Below are 22,595 nucleotides of genomic sequence, written 5' to 3' on the forward strand. Positions count from 1 at the left end.
TGGCCAGGTAATACTTAAGTGGGGTTCCACTAGCGCAGAGGTCCCCAACCCTGGTCCTCAGGGACCGGCATCCAGCCTGTTTTCCATGCCTCCCACAGCCAACACAGGTGATTCATATCATCAGCTAATCAGCAATCTCTGGAGAAGGCTGATAACGATCTCCAGCTGTGTTGGCTGTGGGAGAAAATAGAAAACAGGCAGGATACCGGTCCCTGAGGACCAGGGTTGAGGACCGCTGCACTAGCGGACATCTGCTACTGATTGGGGAAGGAAACCATTTTCAGCAGGGGTTATGTTGTATTTGGAGCGAGTTGTGATTTTATGAATTAAGAATTAAACGTCAACCATCATTCCAATCGAGAGAGAGTTCCGTGAGTTTTTTTATTCATTTTTTATTTCTTTGCCTTTTTTTACATGAAGTCAAAATCAAACTACAATCAGTAGCCACAAGTCAACTTAACATGCGCAGAGACAACTCCAAAACCTCGAACCCTGACCTCAAAACAGGCTACAGTTTTCTGTCGACCTCCCCTAAACCTGAACCCTAACCTCAACAATTTCTAGACGCCGAGGCGCCATCCATCGACTGACCCAAACCCAAATCGGAACCGAGCATCCAGGGGGTGCGCCAGAGGTGGCAAATCCAGGTCCAGAAAGGAAATACCCTGCCAGAGTTTGCATTTAGCCCCTGATGCTAGCTAGCTAGCTAGCTAGCTCCCTAGCAGGAAACGGGCCACCAAGGGAGCTAGCTATGCAACTAGCTAGCTGGCTAGCTAGCACCTGGGGTTCTGACTTGACTTTCTGGACCTGGATTTGCCACCTGGGGTGCGCCCGCCCTCTGCTGCGGGCAATGCGGTACTGCGGGCGCTTTTTCAGGTGTTTGTTCCCACTCAGGTGTGCAAAGTGACCATCGTGGACCACCATTCGGCCACCGAGTCCTTCATGAAGCACATGGAGAACGAGTACCGCGTGCGAGGCGGCTGCCCGGGCGACTGGGTTTGGATCGTGCCGCCCATGTCCAGCAGCATCACGCCCGTCTTCCACCAGGAGATGCTCAACTACCGCCTCACGCCGTCCTTTGAGTACCAGGTGGGTCCCGCCCGGCAAACTCCACCTGTCTTGAAACACGAACCCTTGCTTAAAGGGGCGGGCCTACTATCAATTGGATGACTTTGACTTGATTAAAAACAAATGCTTTCGACTGAAGATGACATCACTTGTGCTGAGGAAGCGACCAATCATGGCTCACCTGTTTTCTGGGTTTGGTCAGCATACTGAGCCGTGATTGGTCGCTACCCGCTTCCTCGTCACGGGTGACGTCATCTTCAGTCGACAGCGAGTGGAAAATGTTGCGTTTTAAGATGTTAATTGTACATGTAAAATAAGGAAGTAAGGACAAAATATTAACATTTTGCTGCTGAAAATGGTTCAATCAATCAAATATGCTTTTAAGATTGCCAGATTTGAAACCTTCAACGTTGTTGGAGGTTTGAAAGCCTCATTTATGCTTCAAACAGGAAAGCCTAACCTTGTTTAAAAAGCTTCATCCAGGCTTTCAACCCTTCTTTGAAATACGAAGCCTGGTTTAAAAACCCGAACCCCGACTCAAAGACCGAATACTTGATTGAAACCTTCACCCAAGTTTGAAGCCCTCATTGTTTACCCAAACGATCCCTAACTTTATACATCGCTTTTATATATGACGACACTCAGACAGCAAATGAAAACCCAAAAGGAAACGCAACCCCCGCAAAAGCGAAACATGACCAAACTTGACTTTGAAAGCCCCATCGAAGCTTGAAACCCTGATGTGGTTCCCTCACTAACCCCGGTTTAAAAGCCAGATCCAGTCACCAAAGCCTCACTTGAAACCCCAACCTGAGTTGAAAACCCAAAGTTTGATTTGAAGCCCAAAGGCAGGAAGGCAGGCTGGAAGCCCCGCCCCCCCCGACCGGCCGCCTCTAAACCCTTTGCCGTGTCCCGCAGGTGGACCCGTGGCACGCCCACGTGTGGAAAGGTGTCAACGGGACGCCCACCAAGAAGCGAACCATCGGCTTCAAGAAACTAGCCAAGTGAGTTCTCGCCTGTTGAAAACAAAGTCACCGGAACGCCAAAGCAGCCCGTCCACGCATTTTGGGCCTCAGAATCGCCCGGCGCCGTAAAGCCAGAATTATGCGCATTTCTTTTTCTTCTCGGTCCTCGAGTCTTGTGTTGTCTCACTGGGCCTTTTCCCAGTGGAAAAAAAACTTTCCAATGTCTGTTTGTTTTTTGTTTTTTTGCTTGTTTTCTACTCATTTGCTAGCTTGTGGATTTAACATTAGTGTTGGGCCACTAAGATAATTATATATGTAGGACAAACATAGTCTCTTCTTTCATCAAGAAAAAAAAGTATATTTCTGTTTCCATTTTGTAGCAATTAGCATTAGAATATTGCTAAGTTTCATCATGATTGACAAATCTATTTAGAATTGTGAGTAAATGAGCTTTTTTTTTTCAACATGCCTCTGGTTGATCTCTTTTGCTCTGCTGCCACCTGCTGGCCGTTAGTGTAATAACTACCTTTTCTTCAACCATTCTTTGCAGTTGAGAGGCTGCATCAAAGCCTTCTGTATGCTCTAGCATTAAAAAAAAAAAAAGTATATATTGAAAAAACATATAAATACGTCTTTGGGACACTCAAAACATTTAAAGTAGCACTTATTTATACGTTTTTGGGAACAAACGAGTTGATGAAAGTAACCCGTAACTTGCGTGTTAACATTGACATCAGCTAAGATGAGATGAAAATATTTCCATATTTCAAATTCAATCATTGTAAAAATAAATTCAAAAGATTCTGAATTGTCTTAAAGTGCAATAAGTCTTTCATAAATGAAAGAAAAATCTTTTCATTTCAACAGTAAAATTCAAGAGAACAGTGAGATACAAAAAAAAAAGACATCAAAGTAATCGATTCGTGGGTTGTATGAATCGATATCGGGCTTAAAAAGGAAAACCGACTTGATATCGCTTATTACATTTTTTTTTAAACCCAACCCAAACAGCTTTCCCAAAAACAAAAACTAGTGGAAACAGATTTGCCTTAAAAGTCGCCATTTGCCTTTTTTGTGCCGGCAGGGCGGTGAAGTTCTCGGCCAAGCTGATGGGCGCGGCCATGGCCAAGCGGGTCAAGGCCACCATCTTGTTCGCCACCGAGACGGGCAAATCTCAGGACAACGCCAAGACGCTGTGTGAAATCTTCAAACACGCTTTTGACGCAAAGGTACCTTCTTGCCCGCGCCTTGCGTCATCCCGCCCAGCTTTCGTCACGCTCGGCACGCTCGGCACGCTCGGCACGCTCGGCACGCTCGGCACGCCGGCCCAGGTGGCCCAAACGCTCCATTGCGCAACGTGCGTGTTGCCTCCGGGTTCGTCTTTTCTTCCGTGCATAACGAAGCGGAGACGTGGAGGCGTGCGCAAAACGCCCGCGGCGACTTTGGCGTGGTGCTCGTTTCCTTCCTGAGCAAGACGGCCGCGTGCACTGACGGCCGTGACCCCAATTTTTTTTTTAATCATTTTGTGTTTTTTTGTTGCCAACCCCTTTTTTAAATTTTTTTAAATCAAACAGTTTTTACTGACTTCTGCTTGCAAAACTCGATATGTATCAATTTCTAAATGATATATATAATCTAAATGAGTGTGTTCATTTTGAGTTCATTTAAAATTCCTCCAACGCCACAAATTTTTTTACCGTGCGATTAATGGCCGCCACTTACATGGGAATTCTGATTGCAACGGAGCAGACGCATCCACATCAAAATTCGGCAGTAATAAATGTCATCATAATGCATATATTTGTGGAGACTGCGGTCAAGTTGTATTTGACACTTTTAAAAATGTGCAGATTTTCACAACTGACTTCATGTTAAAGATGAGATCGTTCTTAATATGAAATGAAGAAATGCGCTGAGCCGTCACCAATGTCTTATGCATGCAATTGTGCTATCTAGTGGCAGAAAAATGACCTCAACACAAGTCAATATCACTTTTTTTTACAGTGCTGCACATCTTTTTAAATTTGAACTCAATTGAATGAATTATAATGAAATGACTGATGAATCAATGACTAAACGATGCAGCCGTATTTCTACGAGCTTAACATAAAGTTTCTGATTCATCGTCAGTTAACTATTGAAGTCATGCGATCAATTACGATTAATCATTTTAATTGTCTGACACCCTTAGTATATATGTGTGTGTGTTAAATCTAATTTATTTATTTTTTTAAGGCTGGGCAATATATGGTTGTGAAACGTAATGTCAACGTGTACGTATATTGAGGACACGAATTCCCGTGCGCAGGTGATGTCCATGGACGACTACGACGTGGTGGACCTGGAGCACGAGACGCTGGTGCTGGTGGTGACCAGCACCTTTGGCAACGGCGACCCGCCTGAGAACGGGGAGGTCGGGCTTGCTCATTGACCTTTGACCCTTGACCTTTGCCCCATGGCCTCACCCGAGTGGCACGAAAAAAAAAGCATTTCAACACAAAAATGCGCATTTGGATCAGTGAGGGCCGAAGAACCTTAACCTGACTTGACTTTGCGAGACAAACCCTCGTTTGACGCCGTAACAACGTACCAACATCTGGATGAACATCTTTATTTGAAAACCCGACCTGTTTTTTAACCCTGGCTTCAAACACTCCACAGCTACTTCGTCAGTGCTATTTCAACACCTGCAGAGTTAAATTTAACACTCAACAAGTGTCTCGATTGGTCCACATTAAAAATAGGTCAAGAAACACTTTGGGAAAATAACACTTTTGTCAAAAAAAAGTTGTACTTTGTTCATCATGTAACTCTGAAAATGTTAAAATGACACTTGAGGAGTTTAAATGAACTCCACAAAATGTACGCCGAAAGTTTTAACAACCCAGTGTTTGCGGCGTAGAAACTTTAACCCCGCCTTCAAGACTTACTTTGACCCCAATAAGACGCCAAAAGTCTGACTTGAAACCCTCATTTGAAAACCTCACCACGGCTGCAAACCCTGAATTGAAAACTCAATCTTTACGCTGGCTTGTAACCCGACTTTAAGCAACTAACCTTTCTAAGAAACCCGAATCATGGCTGAAAACTCCATTTGGAAGCCAAAACAGTGGCCTGAAATCAGAAAATTTGTTGCCACCCAAAGAACAAAGTCCCACGACCCCCCCGAACACACCCTTTCCACCAACCCCCGTCGACTGTTGATTGTTTTGACTTCTTGCCGTAGAAATTCGGGGCTGCGTTGATGGAGATGCGACACCCGACGTCAAACACGGAAGACCGAAAGTGAGCCGGCGCCACCGTGACTTTTTTTTTCTCCTTCTTTTCTTTGCCGCCACCAAACGAAGCGGACGGAGCTCAACGTGTTTTCCCGATTTCCTTCCTCAGGAGCTACAAAGTCCGCTTCAACAGCGTCTCGTCTTACTCCGACACCAGGAAGTCGTCCAGCGACGAGCCCGAAGCCAAAGTCAACTTTGAGAGCACCGGACCGCTCGCCAACGTCAGGTACGGCAAAACGACATCGGCCCTCCCGCCTTCTCCTCCTCCTTCCGTTTTTGGGAGCTTTTGCAGACTTTGCCAAACTTTGTTACGGACCCCCTTTTTTCTTCATGACTGGTTTTCACACGGTCGTCGTTCGAAATCAAACGTGGGGTCAAAAGAAAAGGTTTGGTAAAGCTTGGATGGATGAAGGGGACGATGGACAGATGAACACGACCGCCACCCTGTTGTGTGTTTGCGTGTGCGCAGGTTCTCGGTCTTCGGCCTGGGTTCGAGGGCCTACCCGCACTTCTGCGCCTTCGCGCACGCCGTGGACACGCTGTTCGAAGAGCTCGGGGGGGAGCGCATCCTCCGCATGGGGGAGGGCGACGAGCTGTGCGGCCAGGAGGAGTCCTTCAGAACTTGGGCCAAGAAGGTTTTTAAGGTGACTTTGCGACCTTCCGGGAAGGGGTCACGGGTCCCGACGACGGCACGTTCCGTTGATGTCATCAACTCTTTTACTGCCCAAAAAACAAGCCCGACAGTGGCAGCACATTTCCAGCATTTTCGTTTCAAATCTCCATTTTACAGTGCGCTTAAATATCACATTAATACTTAAATATGGTGGGGCGAGTTGACTTAACATTTCTGATGACATTCCAATTACTAATCGTAATTGGCTAAACTATAGTCACAATTTCTTAGCATACCCAAAATGAATTCATGATGTCGGACGTAACGCGTTCTGAGCGACAACAACAATTTAGTCGAGTCTTCATGAGTGAGAAAGTAAGAAACCCAAAATACGTGCGGGAAGTTAAATACGTACGCAAGTATTTAGTACTTAACTCATTTGCTCCCAAAAACATATAAATACGTTCTATTTTATATATTACCAGTGTCCCAAAGGTATAGTTATATGTTTTTTGATGTTTTGTCATTGCTTGTGATACCAAATAATAAGTAAGATGTAGTTTCAGTTTCCTTTTTTTTTTGAAGGGTTTTTGTTTTTTAGTTCACGAAAATGTCTTTTTTTGCGCTATTCATTCATGTTTGTTAACTTGGTACAAAGCAACTATTATTGGGGCGAATTGCGTGAATAATCTTAACAGAAGTAAGTAGCTAAAGTTTGCCGCTTCTTTTGCGGAATGGCCATGAAAAATGGGGGCCCTTGGAAAGTGCAAGCCGTCCAATGCGGGCCGAGCTGCGCCTTGGCTCAACTTGTGCTTGAACCGTTTCACCGTCTTACCCGCCCCAAGGCCGCCTGCGACGTTTTCTGCGTGGGCGACGACGTCAACATCGAGAAGGCCAACGACTCGCTCATCAGCAACCACCGCAGCTGGAAGAAGAGCAAGTTCCGCTTGACGTACGCCGCCGAGGCGCCGGCTCTCACCGACGGTAAAAAAAATCAAAAACAGTTTCAGTATCTTCCACTGCTCCCCCACATTCAAAGCATGCAGCAACATTTCACACTTGATGCAGCATCCTGTAAGAGGACCTCAATACTGAAATGATACGCATGCAATGCTGTTGAAGTGAAGTAACTGCTCTTATTTTTGTCCATTAGGCTGCACTAATGTACTCTCATTCAAAGCATGCAGCAGCATTTGACGCCTTCTATTACCGTTTCCAGAAAGAGAGCCTCGCTCCTGAAATAAGATTGTGTTGCTTTTGATGTTGCATATGTTTTTGTTTGTCCACTGGACATGGCAAATTGTTCAACATTCAAAGCATGCGGCAACACGTCACATCGTATCCAGTAATCCTGCAGCTTGCTCCTGAAATAACAAGCGTATCACTATTAATGTGGGACAACGGTGCGTTGGCGTCCATTACACGGCACTAGTTTTCCCGCATTCAAAGCATGCAGCTACATTTCATACCTTTTTTCTGTAGGCAGTAAAGCATGTCGTCTTGCTACCCAAACTATAAGTGTGCGAGACTGTTGATGATGGATTACGCTGAATTTGTTCGTCCCTGAGATGGCGCTACTTCCCCTCGGTTCAAAGCATGCAGCAACATTTGACACTGTTTACTGTTAGTCTTTCATTAAATCAATGTTTCTGATTGTGTCTGTCAGATATGAATGTGCAATAGCTTTGTAAAGGCTTATTTATTTATTTATTTATTTATTTATTTTTATTAGCATTGATAAAATGACAACAATTTGACTTGATGATTTTTTTCCTTTTCCTTCCAGCGCTGTACACCATCCACAAGAAGAGAGTTTACGGAGCCAAAATGTTGGAATCGCAAAACCTTCAAAGTCCCAAATCCAAGTGAGCGCTTTTTAAGGAATTTTGCTCATTTTGACATTCATTTGGCGCATTTACTAGACGGGAAATGGCGCCACATTGCTCTGAAATCATATCTTAGCAAAAGGCTGCTAGCTTAAAGCTAGCACCTCTCTGTGAAATGGCATTGAGGGGCTAACCTAAATTAGCATAGCTGTTAGGGTAATAGGGTTGATCTCAAATGATGTCACGTTTTCCTCATTAATATGCACGAGTGGGACAAAATAAGAGCGTAGGACGCACGCGTACGCGTCATTTTGGAAGTGAAGGACGTCCCAGGTGCGAAATTTCAACATGTTTCAATCGACAAACGCACTTTGGAGCAGCTTCAACGCTGGTTGACGCGCCGAGACCTCAAAGTGGGCAGAAAGAAAGCCGTTTTCGGAGGAAGGTCAGATTTATGGTATGATGGTTGCTGCCACTCGGGTGCGATCGAGATGACTGCTAATATCGTGTTTTCACGAAAACGCAACACATTAGAGTCACGATTTTCATTTGAAGATTTTCAGCCTACCTTCGGGCTCTTCTGTCGTTACTTTTGTTAAAGTGGCGTGACACAGCGACCGCTCACATCTTAGCGACGCTAGCATGTTGTAGCAGGCTTAAGGTACCTTTTAAAACATCCAATATGGTTCAAAAGCGCTGATACTTTACATTCATTTTCACATCTATGGCTTCCGTTGGCAAACTCGAGGTATTTTGGGTGCATTTTCACCATGATGTATAGTTGCTAGCATGTTGTAGCAGGCAGCTAGCAAGGCTAACGCTAAACGCTAAACATACCTGCAATCGATTGGTTCTGGATTTTCAGCTGCCGGCCCATTTCCACTTTAAATCACTGCGGTTTAATTGTACATGCTTGTACACGCATTCCTCTGGAAACTCCCTAAATTCGATCCCGGTCACAACAACAGCGGCAGAGGTTTGTTGCAACCATAATACGTCTGTTACGTATATTGATGGTGAAATAGCGAGTCCGTTCACAAGTTTTGCCTCGTACCAATACGCTGGCCTCAGTCGCCTGCCTGCGTTTCTTGTCCGAAAATCAACTGGCCACGCCCCCATGCGCTGTTCTAAAAATTGTAGTTTGGGTGTAATTGTAAACGGCCCTTTTGGAAACCTTCAAACAGCTGCTAATTCACACACACACGGCGCCGCAATGCATGCAAGCAGCATCCAACAATACTCAGGAAAATTGTAAATCGTTTCCGCTGCATCGCATCCGCTCCAGCTCAGTGCTGCCAGCCATGTTGTGGCGCAAGCTGGTACTGCACTCCCAAAATCACATTTGGTTTTTGACTCCCCAAAAAATGATAATCCAGCAGTGAGCGGGGGTTGTTGCTTTGCCTTTTCAGCCGCTCCACCATATTCGTGCGGCTGGACAGCAACAAGCAGGAAAAGCTGAGCTACCACCCCGGCGACCATCTGGGCGTCTTCGCCGGCAACCACGAGGACCTGGTCACCGCCCTCATCCACAAACTGGAGGACGCGCCCGACGTCAATCAGATCGTCAAAGTGGAGTTCCTGGAGGAGAGGAACACGGCGCTCGGTGTGTACCCGCGTGTGCGTCGTCGTTGTGCGTTTCGTCTTGCGTGAGTGCGTTTGGATTGTGTGCGTTTCTGCGCAAAGTCACAACGTGATGATTTTGAGCGCTCACAATCCACATTTGCCTGACATTCCGTGATTAATTAATCACTCTGCACATGCTGCTTTCTCCTGCCATTATTATATATTTATTATTTAAATTTCTGACCTTTTGGCACTTTCTCATTTTTCTTGAGGCAAAAAAATAATTGGGCCGTCAGGGAAAAACATCCTTGCAGCATATTAATGGACTTGAACACACCGAGCAAAGCCAGAGGCCCCCCCCCCCACACACACACACACACACACACACACACATATTAACATATTCAGCAAGTTTCCCTTATCAACATGAAATTTGGTAGGTAGATCTGCAAAAAGAATGTCAAAATCCAATGCCTGAACAGAAACAGGAAGCAGCCAGTTTGGCTCTGGACCGCCATCGAGAACCTTTCAAATAAATAAAGAAATCAGCGCCTGCTTCCAGTTTTCCTTATCAACGTGAAATTTGATTAACACACACGGAGCAGCAACGCGTACAAAGAGAGCCAAAAGATGACTTTCTCTTCTTAATGACACGGCATGTCTTCGTTTGGAGTCAGCGCTGCCCGGCATGTTGTGGCACAACTTGGAAACGACGGCACTGTCGATCCCGTAAGTCCGGCTGATTAGGAAATCTCCAAAAAAAAATACAAATAAACACTTTGGTGCACTTTTGTGCTTCACAGGAATAACAGGAGGCTCTTTGTAACCGTGGCAACACATCGACAAGAAGCGCTTTCAAGCCGAGCGAGAAGCGCGGCACGTGTCGCGGCGTCACGTCGGCTCATTTGCGTACCAGGACGCGTTCCAAATTGTGATGTTTGGCAACAATAAGCCGAGTGGCGGAAAATTGAAGAACTCATTCGGCATCTGGAATGCGACTGTTTCTCGTTAGCGATGAAAATGTTCATCAGGTGCGCGACAGCTAGCAAAGGAAGATTCCAATTAAGGTGATCTTAGGAAGTCGCGATAATAATGCGGCACGTTAGAAGCTTAAAAGAATTTGAAGGTTTCGTGGCGCTGACAACTTGCATGTTCGATATCTGACGTGTTACAAAAGCCAAAAACGTTCACTTAAGGTCACTGATCTGCTTTCTTTTCTCACACACGCAAAAAAGCTCATTTTCTCTACTTTTTAGTCATGAAATGCTGATTGTTAAGAATGGAGGGAAATGACAAGAAACAAACTTTTCGGGTAAAAGATTCTCTTCATAGAGTCATTGCTTATTTTGTGGCAGAACCCGACACTTGGGCTGTTGGAAGATCTTTCAAAATGCTCCAAAATGGCCGGCAGAGAATTTTCTTGCTTGGGTTGTCAGTTGAGCAAAACGTGGATTGATCCAGTTGAGCGTCAAGAGCGCTTCTTTTCTGCTCAGTGACAACTGAGGAGCGTTTTGAACGTGAGCACATTCAAACTCATCGGAAGCGTCGTCGGGGCGGCGCAGACTCAGTGGGAGGAGCTAAAGTAGGAATAATTGTGGTTGCGGTGCCAAACGTGGCTTGACGCGTGTTTCCTGGTCCGGCAGGCGTCATCAGTAACTGGACCAGCACCAGCCGCATCCCGCCCTGCACCATCGTTCAGGCCTTCCAGCACTTCCTGGACATCACCACGCCGCCCAGTCCCGTCCTGCTGCAGCAGTTCGCCGCGCTGGCCACCAACGACAAACACAAGAAGAGACTGGAGGTGCTCAGTAAGGTACGTTGAAAAACACTGGCAAAATCAGGTTTGCTGTTTCTTTTGTTTTTGGGCGTAAAGGCTGTCTTGAAATTGCTTCGTAAAGTCTTTTTCACAATCGACAACACCTGCTCATCCCCAAATTTAAATACGGTGGTGATTATGGGTGTGACTCCCAGAAATGGGCAGTGAAAGGTCTGCAGAATCCCCGCAGCCACTTTCACTTAGCAACGTGAAATTTGGGTAGAAATCGCTGTCATGACTTCATGGCATGTCCTGGTCCCGACCCACAAGAAAAGTATCAAAAGTCCATTCCTGAATATACAAAAGAAGTGTGATATTTCCGTTTGAAGCAGCCATTTTGGTCTGATGCATGTGTAGACCCGCCCAAAAGTCATAGGAGACATAGTAACTGACAGCACCATCAGAAGAGACATAGTAACTGACCGCATCATAAGATGAGAGCAATTGACAACAATATCATCATATCAACACAATCAACCCAAAACCTCCAAACTTGAACAAACAATTCTCCAAAGGCTGAACGCCACCAAAATGTCTTGTTTGTCGTAATATATTTGCATTTTGCTATCTTCTCTCTTAAACCACATTTAAGTAGCCGAGATCATATTCAAAAGTTGATTGATTATATGCAGATATTAATGGGCAACCTGCTCGTTCTCACGGTTTCGCATTTTTGTGTGGTTACTATGGACTCGATTTCCTCTCTGATTTCTGATGACGTGTCGAATCGTCCAAGTTCATGAACACGACACATCAGCTTCGTTGCGGCTGCTTTTGCGCCGGACGGGAAGAAAAACGGCGTCCATTCGCTTTCTGGCCCTGGCGTCGCCTTCCGCAGTTGGTTGTGGCTGAGGCCAAGCGGTGACTCACGTGCCCGCGCCGTCGCCGTCGACGCATAAAGACGCGCGGCGAGTGAGGCGCCATCCGAATGGAGTTGAGGAAACAAAAGCGCAACGTCGCATTGCGTTTTTATTTTGGTCTGAACTACATGTGAACTGAAGCCGTCTTTTCACATCCTTTGTGCGTGTGGCACAGATTTGCCTCCTCGTTGAAGATGTTGCAGTTGAGGCCTCATTTAAAAGGGACAACGACCCCTTTTTGTTTGTTTCTTGCTTTACATCATAAAAAAAGCACACCCTCAAAACGCCACTCTTTGGAAATTCTAGCTTTGATCACAAGCGTATTCTGTAGGCTAAAGTTAGCCCAAAAGCTGGCATAGCATTCGACATCTTTGCTCAAATTGACAGCAGCTAGCCTGAAAAGCTAACATGCTAGCACAGCAGTCAACTCTGTTATAGCAGTTTGAAGGCCACATGACAGCGACCGCACGCCAAATTCACACGGCCCTCGAATACAGCCTTCAAATGTGGCTTTCTTTTCCATGGAGACGAACCCTGAGAAAAGGCAGCTTGTTGTTTGTCTTCATCGAAGCTCAGAAAGCCTCAAAGTAATGTTTTCAAATATTCTGTTTTATAATAATTTCATACTTTCCAAAAAGTCGTAGACTGACGGTGCTTTTGCTAGTTTGACGTGTTTCCATTGGAGGACTGAAGACGTAGCGCTCAATGCTATCAATTGACAAGTGCCAAGCTAATTTTCATTCTTCCTCTGACATTGACAAAGTACATTTTAGTCAGCCCTAAAGCTAATGCCGCAATCGACACCTTTTGTCACGCTGTAGTGGCTAGCGCCAAAAGCTAACGTAGCAGCAAACTGGAGAAACTCCAGAGGACGTTTGTCTCTTTCTCGTCTACCGGCTGCTTGCGTCCTGCATAAGACGAATGTTTTGCCTTCGCAACCGACTTTTGGCCACCCACTAAAATAATCGCCTTCCAAATGTCGACGGCACACAATCGGTTGGCAGACGCTGCCGCCTTCCGCTCTTTCTGTTTGTTTGCACGGTTAAAAGAGGAAACCTGCTTGGCTTTTGCCAGAAATCGCAACAGTTGAGCGTCTTACTGCCTTCAATCCGATAAACCGAGCCCAATATAGTTTCTAATCTGCGGAGACAACGACATCAACATACATTATACGAGAGGTGCAACCATTAATCAATGAATCGACGACTACTCAATAATGATGAGAATTGATGAATGGTTTGGAGAACTGGTTGACTTTGAAACGGTCCAAATCCTGCGACTTTCAGGGTCTGCAGGAGTACGAGGAGTGGAAGTGGTACAACACGCCCACCCTGGTGGAGGTCCTGGACGAGTTCCCGTCGGTGCAGATGCCGTCCACGCTGCTGCTCACGCAGCTGCCGCTGCTGCAGCCGCGCTACTACTCCATCAGCTCCTCGCCCGACCCGCACCCGGGCGAGATCCACCTCACCGTCGCCGTCGTCTCCTACCGGGCCAAAGGTAAGCGGCCAAGAAAGCCGCGCTCTCCATTCCAGCGGGCAAATAACGATCTTTGTTATAATTATTATTATTATTATTATTAGGGCCCGATTACAGAGCTGCCACCTGCTAAGGATGGTCGTCCTTTTGTTATGGAAATGAGTCATGGCTTGAATGCAGCCGCGTTCCCGTAGTAACATGAATATTACAGATATTCTACTGTTCATTCATGAGCAGCTAGCCAGCGGATGCCTCCAACGTTAGCCAAAAGCTAATGTCTAGAAGCTAACCCCAATCCTCTCTCGTCTCTCACATCTTTCCTTTTTAAGATCTCAGGACACTTTTCAGCAAGTTCTGACAGGCCTTTCCATCCTGTCTGTGCTCACTGGTTTTCAATTGTTTTGTAAAAGTTTGCGCAATGATAAATGCCGGAGAAATTGAAGTAAGAAACCGCTGTGTTGCCAGCAGTATTGCGCAAAGCTATATTCTTCATCATCATCATCACCAGAAGAGCAATAGCTGGAGGCGTGTAAACATTCCACCATTATGCGTTCCAGAAGAGCCCGAGGGGGTCAATGAAATGTGATTGCTTAACGACGTTTGTTTGATCTGGAGGCAAAATCGTAACAAAGCGCTACGTTGACGCGCTGCCAAGTATGCACACTGCCTGCTCATAAAATCAAATAAGGGCTTGCGGCTACAACATGCTGAATAAAAATTCATCTCGATCAATCACTGAGATGAAAGCTGAAAAAAAAAAAAAAACACAAACAATTGTTTTCAGTGGCAGCACAATTGAGGCTGCAACTCACAATGATTTGAATCATTTTTCATTAATGAATGGATTGGATTAAAAAAACATGATTTTTCATTTCCATCCCTCTGTTCTGAAACAAAACCTGATTTCTAATTGAAAAAGTACAAACACAAACTAGTATGATCTGAAACACAAGTACAGCGAACCGTTGATTTGTGTGCTGGCGGCTCGCATGCGTTCGTCACGCGATTTCAAAGCTGTTGATGAAGAATTGTTGCACATCGAAACAAAATGACAGGAAGCGCATTTGTGCAACGAGACGTCCTGCGTCAACGGCCGCTGATATTGTCCTGCGCCACCGGGTGTCAGTATAACGCAGACATGCGTCCTAAGGAAGAGTTTCGCAACTGACTCTCAACACGTTTGCATTCGAGTGTCTCACTTTTAGCTCAAAGCTCGTCGACTTTTTAAGGAAGTGCTTTGATCAAATTTATATCGCAGTCTGTTTCGCTTCTTTTTTGTTTAAACTTCAACTCGGAATGACAATAAAGAGCGCCAAGAGAGCACCAACAAGCAGGTGGGGTTAAAGTTGCCCCTTGTTCATCATTCATCCCTTCCAGATGGGGAAGGCCCGACCCACCACGGAGTTTGCTCGTCGTGGCTCAACAGGATCGAAAAGGGCGAAATGGTGCCCTGTTTTGTGCGAAGGTACGACCCGAGTCGACCCGAGTCGACCCAAGTCGCGCCAGCAAAGTCGCGCCAGCCTTGCATTTCTAACCCAGGTTGCTTGCTTGCTTTGTTTGTTTGCGTGCTTGCTTAGTGCGCCCTTATTCCGGCTTCCCAAAGACCACCAAGCACCTTGCATCCTCGTGGGCCCCGGGACCGGCATCGCCCCCTTCAGGAGCTTCTGGCAGCAGAGGATGTTTGACCTTCAACACAAAGGTCAGAGGAACGTGATTTTCATATTCTTTTCAAGTGAGGAAAATCGTGTAATGAAGCCCAATGATGTCGAAATCAATCAGCCCATTTTTGTTTTAACTGGACTTTGCCTGTTTATTCTATATTGGAAGCCACAATTCTTGCAAAGTCATTTTTTAAATACATTTACATCGAAAACAAAAAAAAACGAAGAAAAATGTAGTCGTCTAAAAAAAAATGCACAGGAGGAAGAAAATAAGTACAATCATTAAACATGGACGTCTCACAGCATGACATCAATCAACGTATTCGTCAAATCCTCTTGCCGGGCACCAATGGAAATCAAGGGAACGATGTTGCGAGTGCGCCCCCTACAGTTCCTTTTGTGCATGTCCCGGTTCAGGTTTGGAGGCGCGGCCCATGATCCTGGTGTTTGGATGTCGTCAGTCTGAGATGGACCACATCTACAAGGAGGAGACCATCCAGGCCCGGAACAAGGAGGTCTTCAAGGAGCTCTACACCGCCTACTCCAGAGAACCCGGAAAACCAAAGGTACACCCCCTGGAGACATGGACCAGAAAGCCTTTTGACAACAGAATCTGCGAAGACCTCAACGTTGTGGATGTGCTAAGAACTGCTGTCAATCGCTAGCCTCGTTTTTCTCCGTTGACTAAATCGATTGGGACCACCAGATTCTCTCCTGAGTTGAACCTTCTCTTGGAACTCGATCCTTCCTATGGATGAAGGGTCCTGTCCCAGGATTGGGACTTTTTCTCTGCACTAGGAGCTTCTTTGGAGTAGAACTACAGTATGTGCCTCACTCAGGACCAAAATCACATCTCAGTTCTACACCCTTGTTTTGGTCGTAGTCAAGAGACAAAAGTCCTCTTTCGGTAGCACTAGGTTAGGACTGAAACCTTCACTTGAGACCAGAACATCATCTTGAAACGATGACCTTTTCTCTGCACTAGAACTTTCACTTGGGACTTGACCTTGTCTAGACTAAATTGCTAGTCTCAAAACTTCCATTTGATCCGAGTACCGCTTCTTTCTCTTTGTTTGTAGTATCTAATCTCAGACTACAGATCTTCACCTGAGACGAGACCATTCTCTTGGGACCCGAACCTTGTCCCGGGAATACAACTCTCCTTTTTTTACTAGAAGCGTCTCTTGGGACAAGCACCTCATTTCAAGACTAAACACCTTCTTTTGGGCCGAGTACAGGGGTGGGCAAACTCGGTCCTTTTAGTCCTGCAGGTTTTGGAGGTTTCCCTCTTCCGACACAAGCTGATTCCAATCAACAGGATCACTATCAGGCTTATGCAGAGCTCGCTGATTACAGTAAATCAGCTGTGCCGGAAACCTGCCCCTGGGAGGCACCACTTCTCTCTGCACAAGAATTTTCATTCAGGTCAAGAACCTTCGGGGGGACCTGATCTTCCGGATCATTCTCTTGAGACGAGACCATTCTGTTGGGACTTAATGAGTTCCTTGAGTCCTCTCTAGACTAGAACTTTGTTTCAGGAGTAGAACCTTCTCTTGAGTTGAGAATCTTCTCTAATGACAATCAAATTCTTTGCAAACTACAACTTGTGTTGGGATTAGTAGCTTCTCCCGTTGTTTTGGTGCTCATCGGTTTCTTCCTAAGATTAGGAGGAGTCAACATTTCTAATCATGGGATTGGGACTGACATAACGTGTTGTTTGTCCTTGAGCAAATGTGTCAAGGAATGAGCGTGATGGTGGCGCTCCGAAGTCCAGTCCGTTGATTTGACCTTTAGTTTTGCGTGTGTCCTCCGTGGCCCCGAGATGACCCCCCCCCTCACTCTCCCTCCTGGTCCTTGTTGTTGTCCTTCAGAAATACGTGCAGGACATCCTACGCGAGCACCTGTCGGACCGAGTGTCCCGGTGCCTGCGTGAGGAGGGCGGCCACATTTACGTATGCGGGGACGTCACCATGGCGGGGGATGTCCTGAAAACCGTGCAGCAGATCCTCAAGCAGCACGGGAACATGACCTTGGAGGACGCCGGCTTCTTCATCAGCAAGCTGAGGGTAAGAGACATTTCTTTGTACGTTTGGACATCAAGGGATATGCAAAAACAAAGTCAGATATTTGGATTAGAACCCATCAAACGCTTCCTTATTTTCACTGGCATCCCGGTGGCTGTGCTAAATACTTTCGCTAATGCTAGCACTATTGCTATCAATCGTTTTAAACACGGAAACACTTAGCGCTACCTCCGGGTGACTGCAGATCTGTCCATGGCGCCGTGTGTGACTTTGCCGTCCATTTGACGATTGCCTGATGCCAAGAAAAGTAGCTATTTGTTTTTAAACGTCGGTGAATACGTGAATGTGCGTATTTTAAGTGCGCCGCGCCTTGTCCCGCTCCAAATACAAACGCATTACGATATCCGCATCACACGCATCCGTGCCCGCCCGTGCAAACTACATTGACTATAAATGCAATCGCACCGACAGAAAATACTCACCCCCCGTTTGGTGTTTAGTGTACCTTAAGCCAACATGTCTCTGGATGCCTTTCAAAGGGAGCGGCGCCTCACCTAGCCTAGCCTAGCCTAGCCTAGCGCAAATCTGGATGGTCGGACGTCAGGTGCGAGTCCAGACCCAAAGCCATGATATGGTAAGATTAAATACTGTAACGTCTTGCAAGAACGCCACCAGCAAATGTTGCTTGGGATGTCACCTTTTTATTTCTTTCAACCAACATTCCTGTTGGCCGCAGCCGACGCCGGAAAAAACAACTTACGAAGCTAGCAGAAAAAACGCAACCAAACCGCGCATCTCGTCCCTCCTTTCCCGCCAGACCTGTGTTGCGTTCACTAACAGTCGGACAAATGTAGACATGAACTTTGCCTTCAACGACCAAAAAGTATGATGATGATGATGATGATGATCTTGGCAGGACGAGAACCGCTACCACGAGGACATCTTTGGAGTCACCCTGCGCACGTACGAGGTCACCAACCGACTGCGCTCCGAGTCCATTGCTTACATCGAGGAGAGCAAGAAAGACTCCGACGAGTACGTCTCACAAACTGCCGCACTTGCATGTCACAAGATGCCACCATTCTTTTCTATTTGTCACAACTCGGATAGTGCCCGATGACGGAAACGGTTTGAAGTCATTTCTTTTGCCGCGACCGGCAACGTTGCGATGCTAACCGCTAAGCTAAGTACTTGCGAGACGTCGCACCGCCAATGACCAATCCGAGCCGTTCACAAGCTAGCCAGCTGCAGACGTTGTCCTCACAACGTCCACTTTTGGTCTTTTTTGAAAAGTCCACCGTCACGAACAGTTCTTGACAACCAAAGTTTAACGAAAAGTAAATCCCACTCGAGTAGCTCTAAACCAATCAGAGGACGGAAAATGCTAACATTCGCCAAGGCCCGCGAGCAATCTTTGTTAACATTCTGTGTTCAACTTGTAATCTGATTGGTTCAGAGTCTTGGGGGGGGGGGGGGGATCTATGGCGTTGTTTCAGTTTGGAGTCTGAAGGCGTTGGGGGGTTTAAAACATGGAAGCTGAAGTCTGATTGGACCAAAAAATACATAAAAAAACTGACAAATGACTGTAAGACATGGAGACAAGACGCGCTAAGAAATGAAGACAAAAGACTGTTGGAAATAAATGAATACAACATTTTACAAACGTATAGAAAGTTTTCAATTCAGTTTAGTTCGGTGAGTTCAAATTCAGTTGAAGGTCCTGACGGCAAACCACTGATCGATGTGCAGTAAATCTCCCAAGACATGCCTGGATAAATCGGATCGTTGAAACTCTGAAAACATTAAAATTCTTTGATTCATACTCTTGTTAACATAAAAGTGGGGCGAAATTCAACTAATAGAAATATGTTATTTAGTCATTGATAAAGTCATTTCAGAATAGTTCATGAAATTGAGTTAAAATTAAAAAACAAAAGTACTGTACTGTATAAAAACGAGTGTGATATTGATTTGTGTTGAGGTCAAATTACTGCCACGAGATGGCATCGTTGCATGTGCAAGACGTGGGTGACAGCTCAGCGCATTTTTCTTTTCATCTTAAGAGCGATCTACTCAAACTGTACACATACAACTTATACAACTTAAATACAACTTGACCCCAGTCTCCACAAATATATGCATTATTATTACTTTTTTAATTACTGCAAAATGTTGACGCGGACGTGCAACTGAAATTTCCCCACGACAGGCTTTCCAATTAATCACGCGTTAAAAAAAAAAAAAATGGTGTTAAAGGAATTCTAAATGACCTCAAAATGAATGTTCTAATTTTGACACCCCTAATTTAAATCTTCAAAATGTCTGCCCAAACATTTAGGACGTCGTTTTAAGTCTCATTCTCACTGATATGTGATGAGAATGAGTTTCAATTGCACTTCCTGTAATTCAACATCCTGTGGGGCGGAGTCAATTCCAATTCAGCCATTGAATCCAATTGATTTGGGATTTTGCGAAAACAAGAAAAATTTGTATCATAAAGGAAGTCGCTTTGGCTTTGCGGGCTCCCGTTTCTCCTCCTCGCTGCGGACGGCGCCTTCGAAATGTGCTCGGCTGCCGTCACGTCAACAAAACAAGCCTGTTTCCATGGATACGTGTTGGAGGAGATTTTTCCTTTTCTTGATAATGAAAGTCAACAAGAGTGTGACATCTCCATTTGCGTCTCCCCTTCAGGGTTTTTTGCTCGTAGGCCGCCGACGCAGACCACGAGGCCAGGATGCAGCAGCGCCGCTTCCACAAAACTGTGCCAACTTTTGTACCGAAAACCACAAGCTGGACAAATGATCCGCTCGCTCTACGTTCTGTCTGTGTTTGCTTTTTTTGATACCATGTTTGTGTTTTGGGGCTGCTGAGGTTCTCTTCCACTCGCGCTAACCGATTGTGCGCCGCCTGCTGTTTGATTAACGACGACCGTGCATGAGTCCAAGAGACGAGAAGATCCGCTCGGAATATCGTTCTCGACTCCGCGCCGCAAAAGGCTAACGCTGTTTTTCGGGCTGCTTTGTTTTTCGATGTTTGCACAGTGCATGCGTGCGGTCGACGGTTCGGTCTTCGACAAAGCATGATGGGATGTCGGAACTTTATTGGCGCGCAAGCGTACGAGTGACAACTGTCCCAAACGACAGCGACGACGGCGTCCTCAAAACAAATCGAAACTTTTTTTCTAGACTTCACAAACGCGGCATAAAAAAAATCGACATGTTCTTTTTTTTCTCTTCTTTTGGTTGAGTTTAGTTTTTCGCCCCCAAAAAAGAAATCAGAAGATAGAATAGAAGCACTTTTTCCCACCAGTTTTCTTTTGGACAAATCACGCTATGTCCCAGCAAACTTGAACGCATCATCAAAAAGCCACATTCAATATTCGTATTCTGGAAACATGGACTATTTTTCATATAAAAGGTTTTTGCTTGTAATATTACATTTTCAGTCTCTACCATTTTTTATTTCCATGATATTGTTATTGTTTTTCCCCAAAAATACTTTTCTCATCACGCATTCTTCTCGAAAATTAGTATTTATCTCGAAAATAGTACTTTATTTTCCATCTTGAAATTCTGACCTCAACATGCAGGAAAGCGAAACAGTGTAAATACGCTGCAACTTCAGTCTTGAAAAACTCCTAATGTTTTGAGTTTTAAAAATACTCTCCAATATACGCCCGTCTCAAAACAGTATAAACGTATATTTAGAAAGTAACACAAAAATTGTCATCATCTTGCAATTGACATTTTTTGAAAGCTAGCATAGCACCAAAACATCATTCAAAATTGCAGTCATTTCTTGGCAATTGTCACTCGTTTGATATTTCGGAAGGAAAAAAGCCAGGTTTGGTTGTCCTGATTTCTAGTTAGCGCTCTCTGCTACGAACGTAAAAGTCAACAAATAGAGCAAAAAGACAAAAACCGTGTCGATTTGTGTGAAAATTCCCATCGTCGAAGGTCGCCGTGATTGTGTATGAATGAACGTCTCTCGTGTCGACCTTTTATCGAAATGACAGCCGTGCAAACGTGCAAAACCTGAAACTGCTTCAATGCTACATGCAGGAAATAATATACAGAATTTCGCTGCTACATTAAATATGAAATCATTTAAAGCATAAAAAAATGAAGAGTACCGCGATCTTTTCTAAGAATGTATTTTCAATATGTAAATGTACACGAGCATTAAACGATACCCGCCACGTCCCCCCACCCCCAAACGAAGGGTCTGCGGGGGTCTGCCCTATCTTTGAGGGTAACGAGGCTCAATGCATGGTGATCTCGTGTCTTCTGTATTCATTATAAAAGTCTGTTTAGCAGCACTGGGTGTCGTGACTTTGTCCAGCAGCGGCGAGCCGTCGGTTCCGTCGGTTCCGTCGGTTCCGTCGGGCCGTTGGGCGGCGTTCTCTGCTTTCTTGGCTGCTTTGGTTCGTGTGTGTTTTGCTGCTGCTGCCAAGAAGACGACGACGATTACGAAAAGGCACCGCACCGATTGTTCGTGCCGATTTTGCTTTGCGTTTCTCTCTGCGCCCGGGAATCACCTCTGTGCTCCAAACTCCATTTGAATGCATACCACTGCAAGGACTGTGCATTTATTTACCAAATAAAGTCTAACATTTACAAAATACACACAGGCTTCTTTTGTGCTTCTTTCACTTTGGGGTCTTTGCCTTCAAAACAGCTTGACTTTGGGGGGGGGGGGGGGGTCACCTACCTCGTGTGTAGGTTTTGCTGCCTTTGGTAAGTATTCTATTTGCAGGGACCCGACTTCACCAATGTTGACAGTTTTTTTTATATTTTTGCAAAAAAGTTGCTGACTTTTGGTGAAGGTGAAAGGGCAACACTCTCAACACAGATAATGCAAAAAAAAAAAGTTCTTCCATGGATAAGGACAAGACCGTACACCGAAGAACTGAAGGCAACTCAAGACTTTTTGAAGGAACAGAAATTTAAATATTCAATGGTCAAATCAGAAAACTGCTCTCAAGCCCATAAAACAGAAAATAAGAACAATCTGAAGACCAGAAACTGAAGACAGCAACATAAGTTTGCACAAAAAAAAGCAAGTGAAGATTTTTATTTTTTATTTTTTGCAAGAAAGTGTTCGATTGTTCGGTGATCTCAAGCCAATCAAGTGATTAATTGTCTCGTGGCTTAAGCCACACGAAACACGGGGCAACGTGAGACTTTTTGAATGCAGAAAAAACGATTCTCGAAAGCTGCTCGATCCTGTCGAAGGCAAGTAAAAATGTCTGAGCCAGAAGTGAGCTGAGTGTAAAAACGCAGATTGCATGGATGTCAGATTTGTGGTAGCGAGCGGTCGCCACGGCAACAAACTCCTCACCGCCACGCTGCAGCTGTTGGAGACGGCGCCAGTTAGTGCGTGCAGAAGGCCAGTGACTTCCTCTTGCTCGAACCAACCACACTTGAATGAGGACCAAGGTTAGCA

The 22,595-nt window shown here is 45.4% G+C and overlaps 1 protein-coding gene across 2 annotated transcripts in view; it reads left to right on the forward strand.

The window, feature by feature from the left end:
* Nucleotides 1–21,775, forward strand: part of nos1 (nitric oxide synthase 1 (neuronal)) — a 46,292-nt gene extending 24,517 nt beyond the window's left edge. For both annotated transcript variants that reach the window (XM_077561267.1, XM_077561268.1), the window contains 18 exons: nt 895–1,089; nt 1,987–2,072; nt 3,118–3,262; nt 4,342–4,446; nt 5,260–5,318; nt 5,421–5,537; nt 5,781–5,955; nt 6,770–6,908; nt 7,711–7,789; nt 9,160–9,353; nt 10,957–11,126; nt 13,276–13,486; nt 14,843–14,930; nt 15,043–15,164; nt 15,544–15,692; nt 16,998–17,192; nt 18,067–18,185; nt 19,842–21,775. In XM_077561267.1, the coding sequence (XP_077417393.1) occupies nt 895–1,089; nt 1,987–2,072; nt 3,118–3,262; nt 4,342–4,446; nt 5,260–5,318; nt 5,421–5,537; nt 5,781–5,955; nt 6,770–6,908; nt 7,711–7,789; nt 9,160–9,353; nt 10,957–11,126; nt 13,276–13,486; nt 14,843–14,930; nt 15,043–15,164; nt 15,544–15,692; nt 16,998–17,192; nt 18,067–18,185; nt 19,842–19,857 (2,364 nt within the window). In that variant the 3' untranslated portion in view covers nt 19,858–21,775. The remainder of the gene's footprint in view (nt 1–894; nt 1,090–1,986; nt 2,073–3,117; nt 3,263–4,341; nt 4,447–5,259; nt 5,319–5,420; nt 5,538–5,780; nt 5,956–6,769; nt 6,909–7,710; nt 7,790–9,159; nt 9,354–10,956; nt 11,127–13,275; nt 13,487–14,842; nt 14,931–15,042; nt 15,165–15,543; nt 15,693–16,997; nt 17,193–18,066; nt 18,186–19,841) is intronic.
* Nucleotides 21,776–22,595: the final 820 nt, after the last annotated feature.

This window comes from Vanacampus margaritifer, chromosome 3, assembly GCF_051991255.1.
Source record: "Vanacampus margaritifer isolate UIUO_Vmar chromosome 3, RoL_Vmar_1.0, whole genome shotgun sequence".
In the NCBI taxonomy this organism is placed as follows: domain Eukaryota; kingdom Metazoa; phylum Chordata; class Actinopteri; order Syngnathiformes; family Syngnathidae; genus Vanacampus; species Vanacampus margaritifer.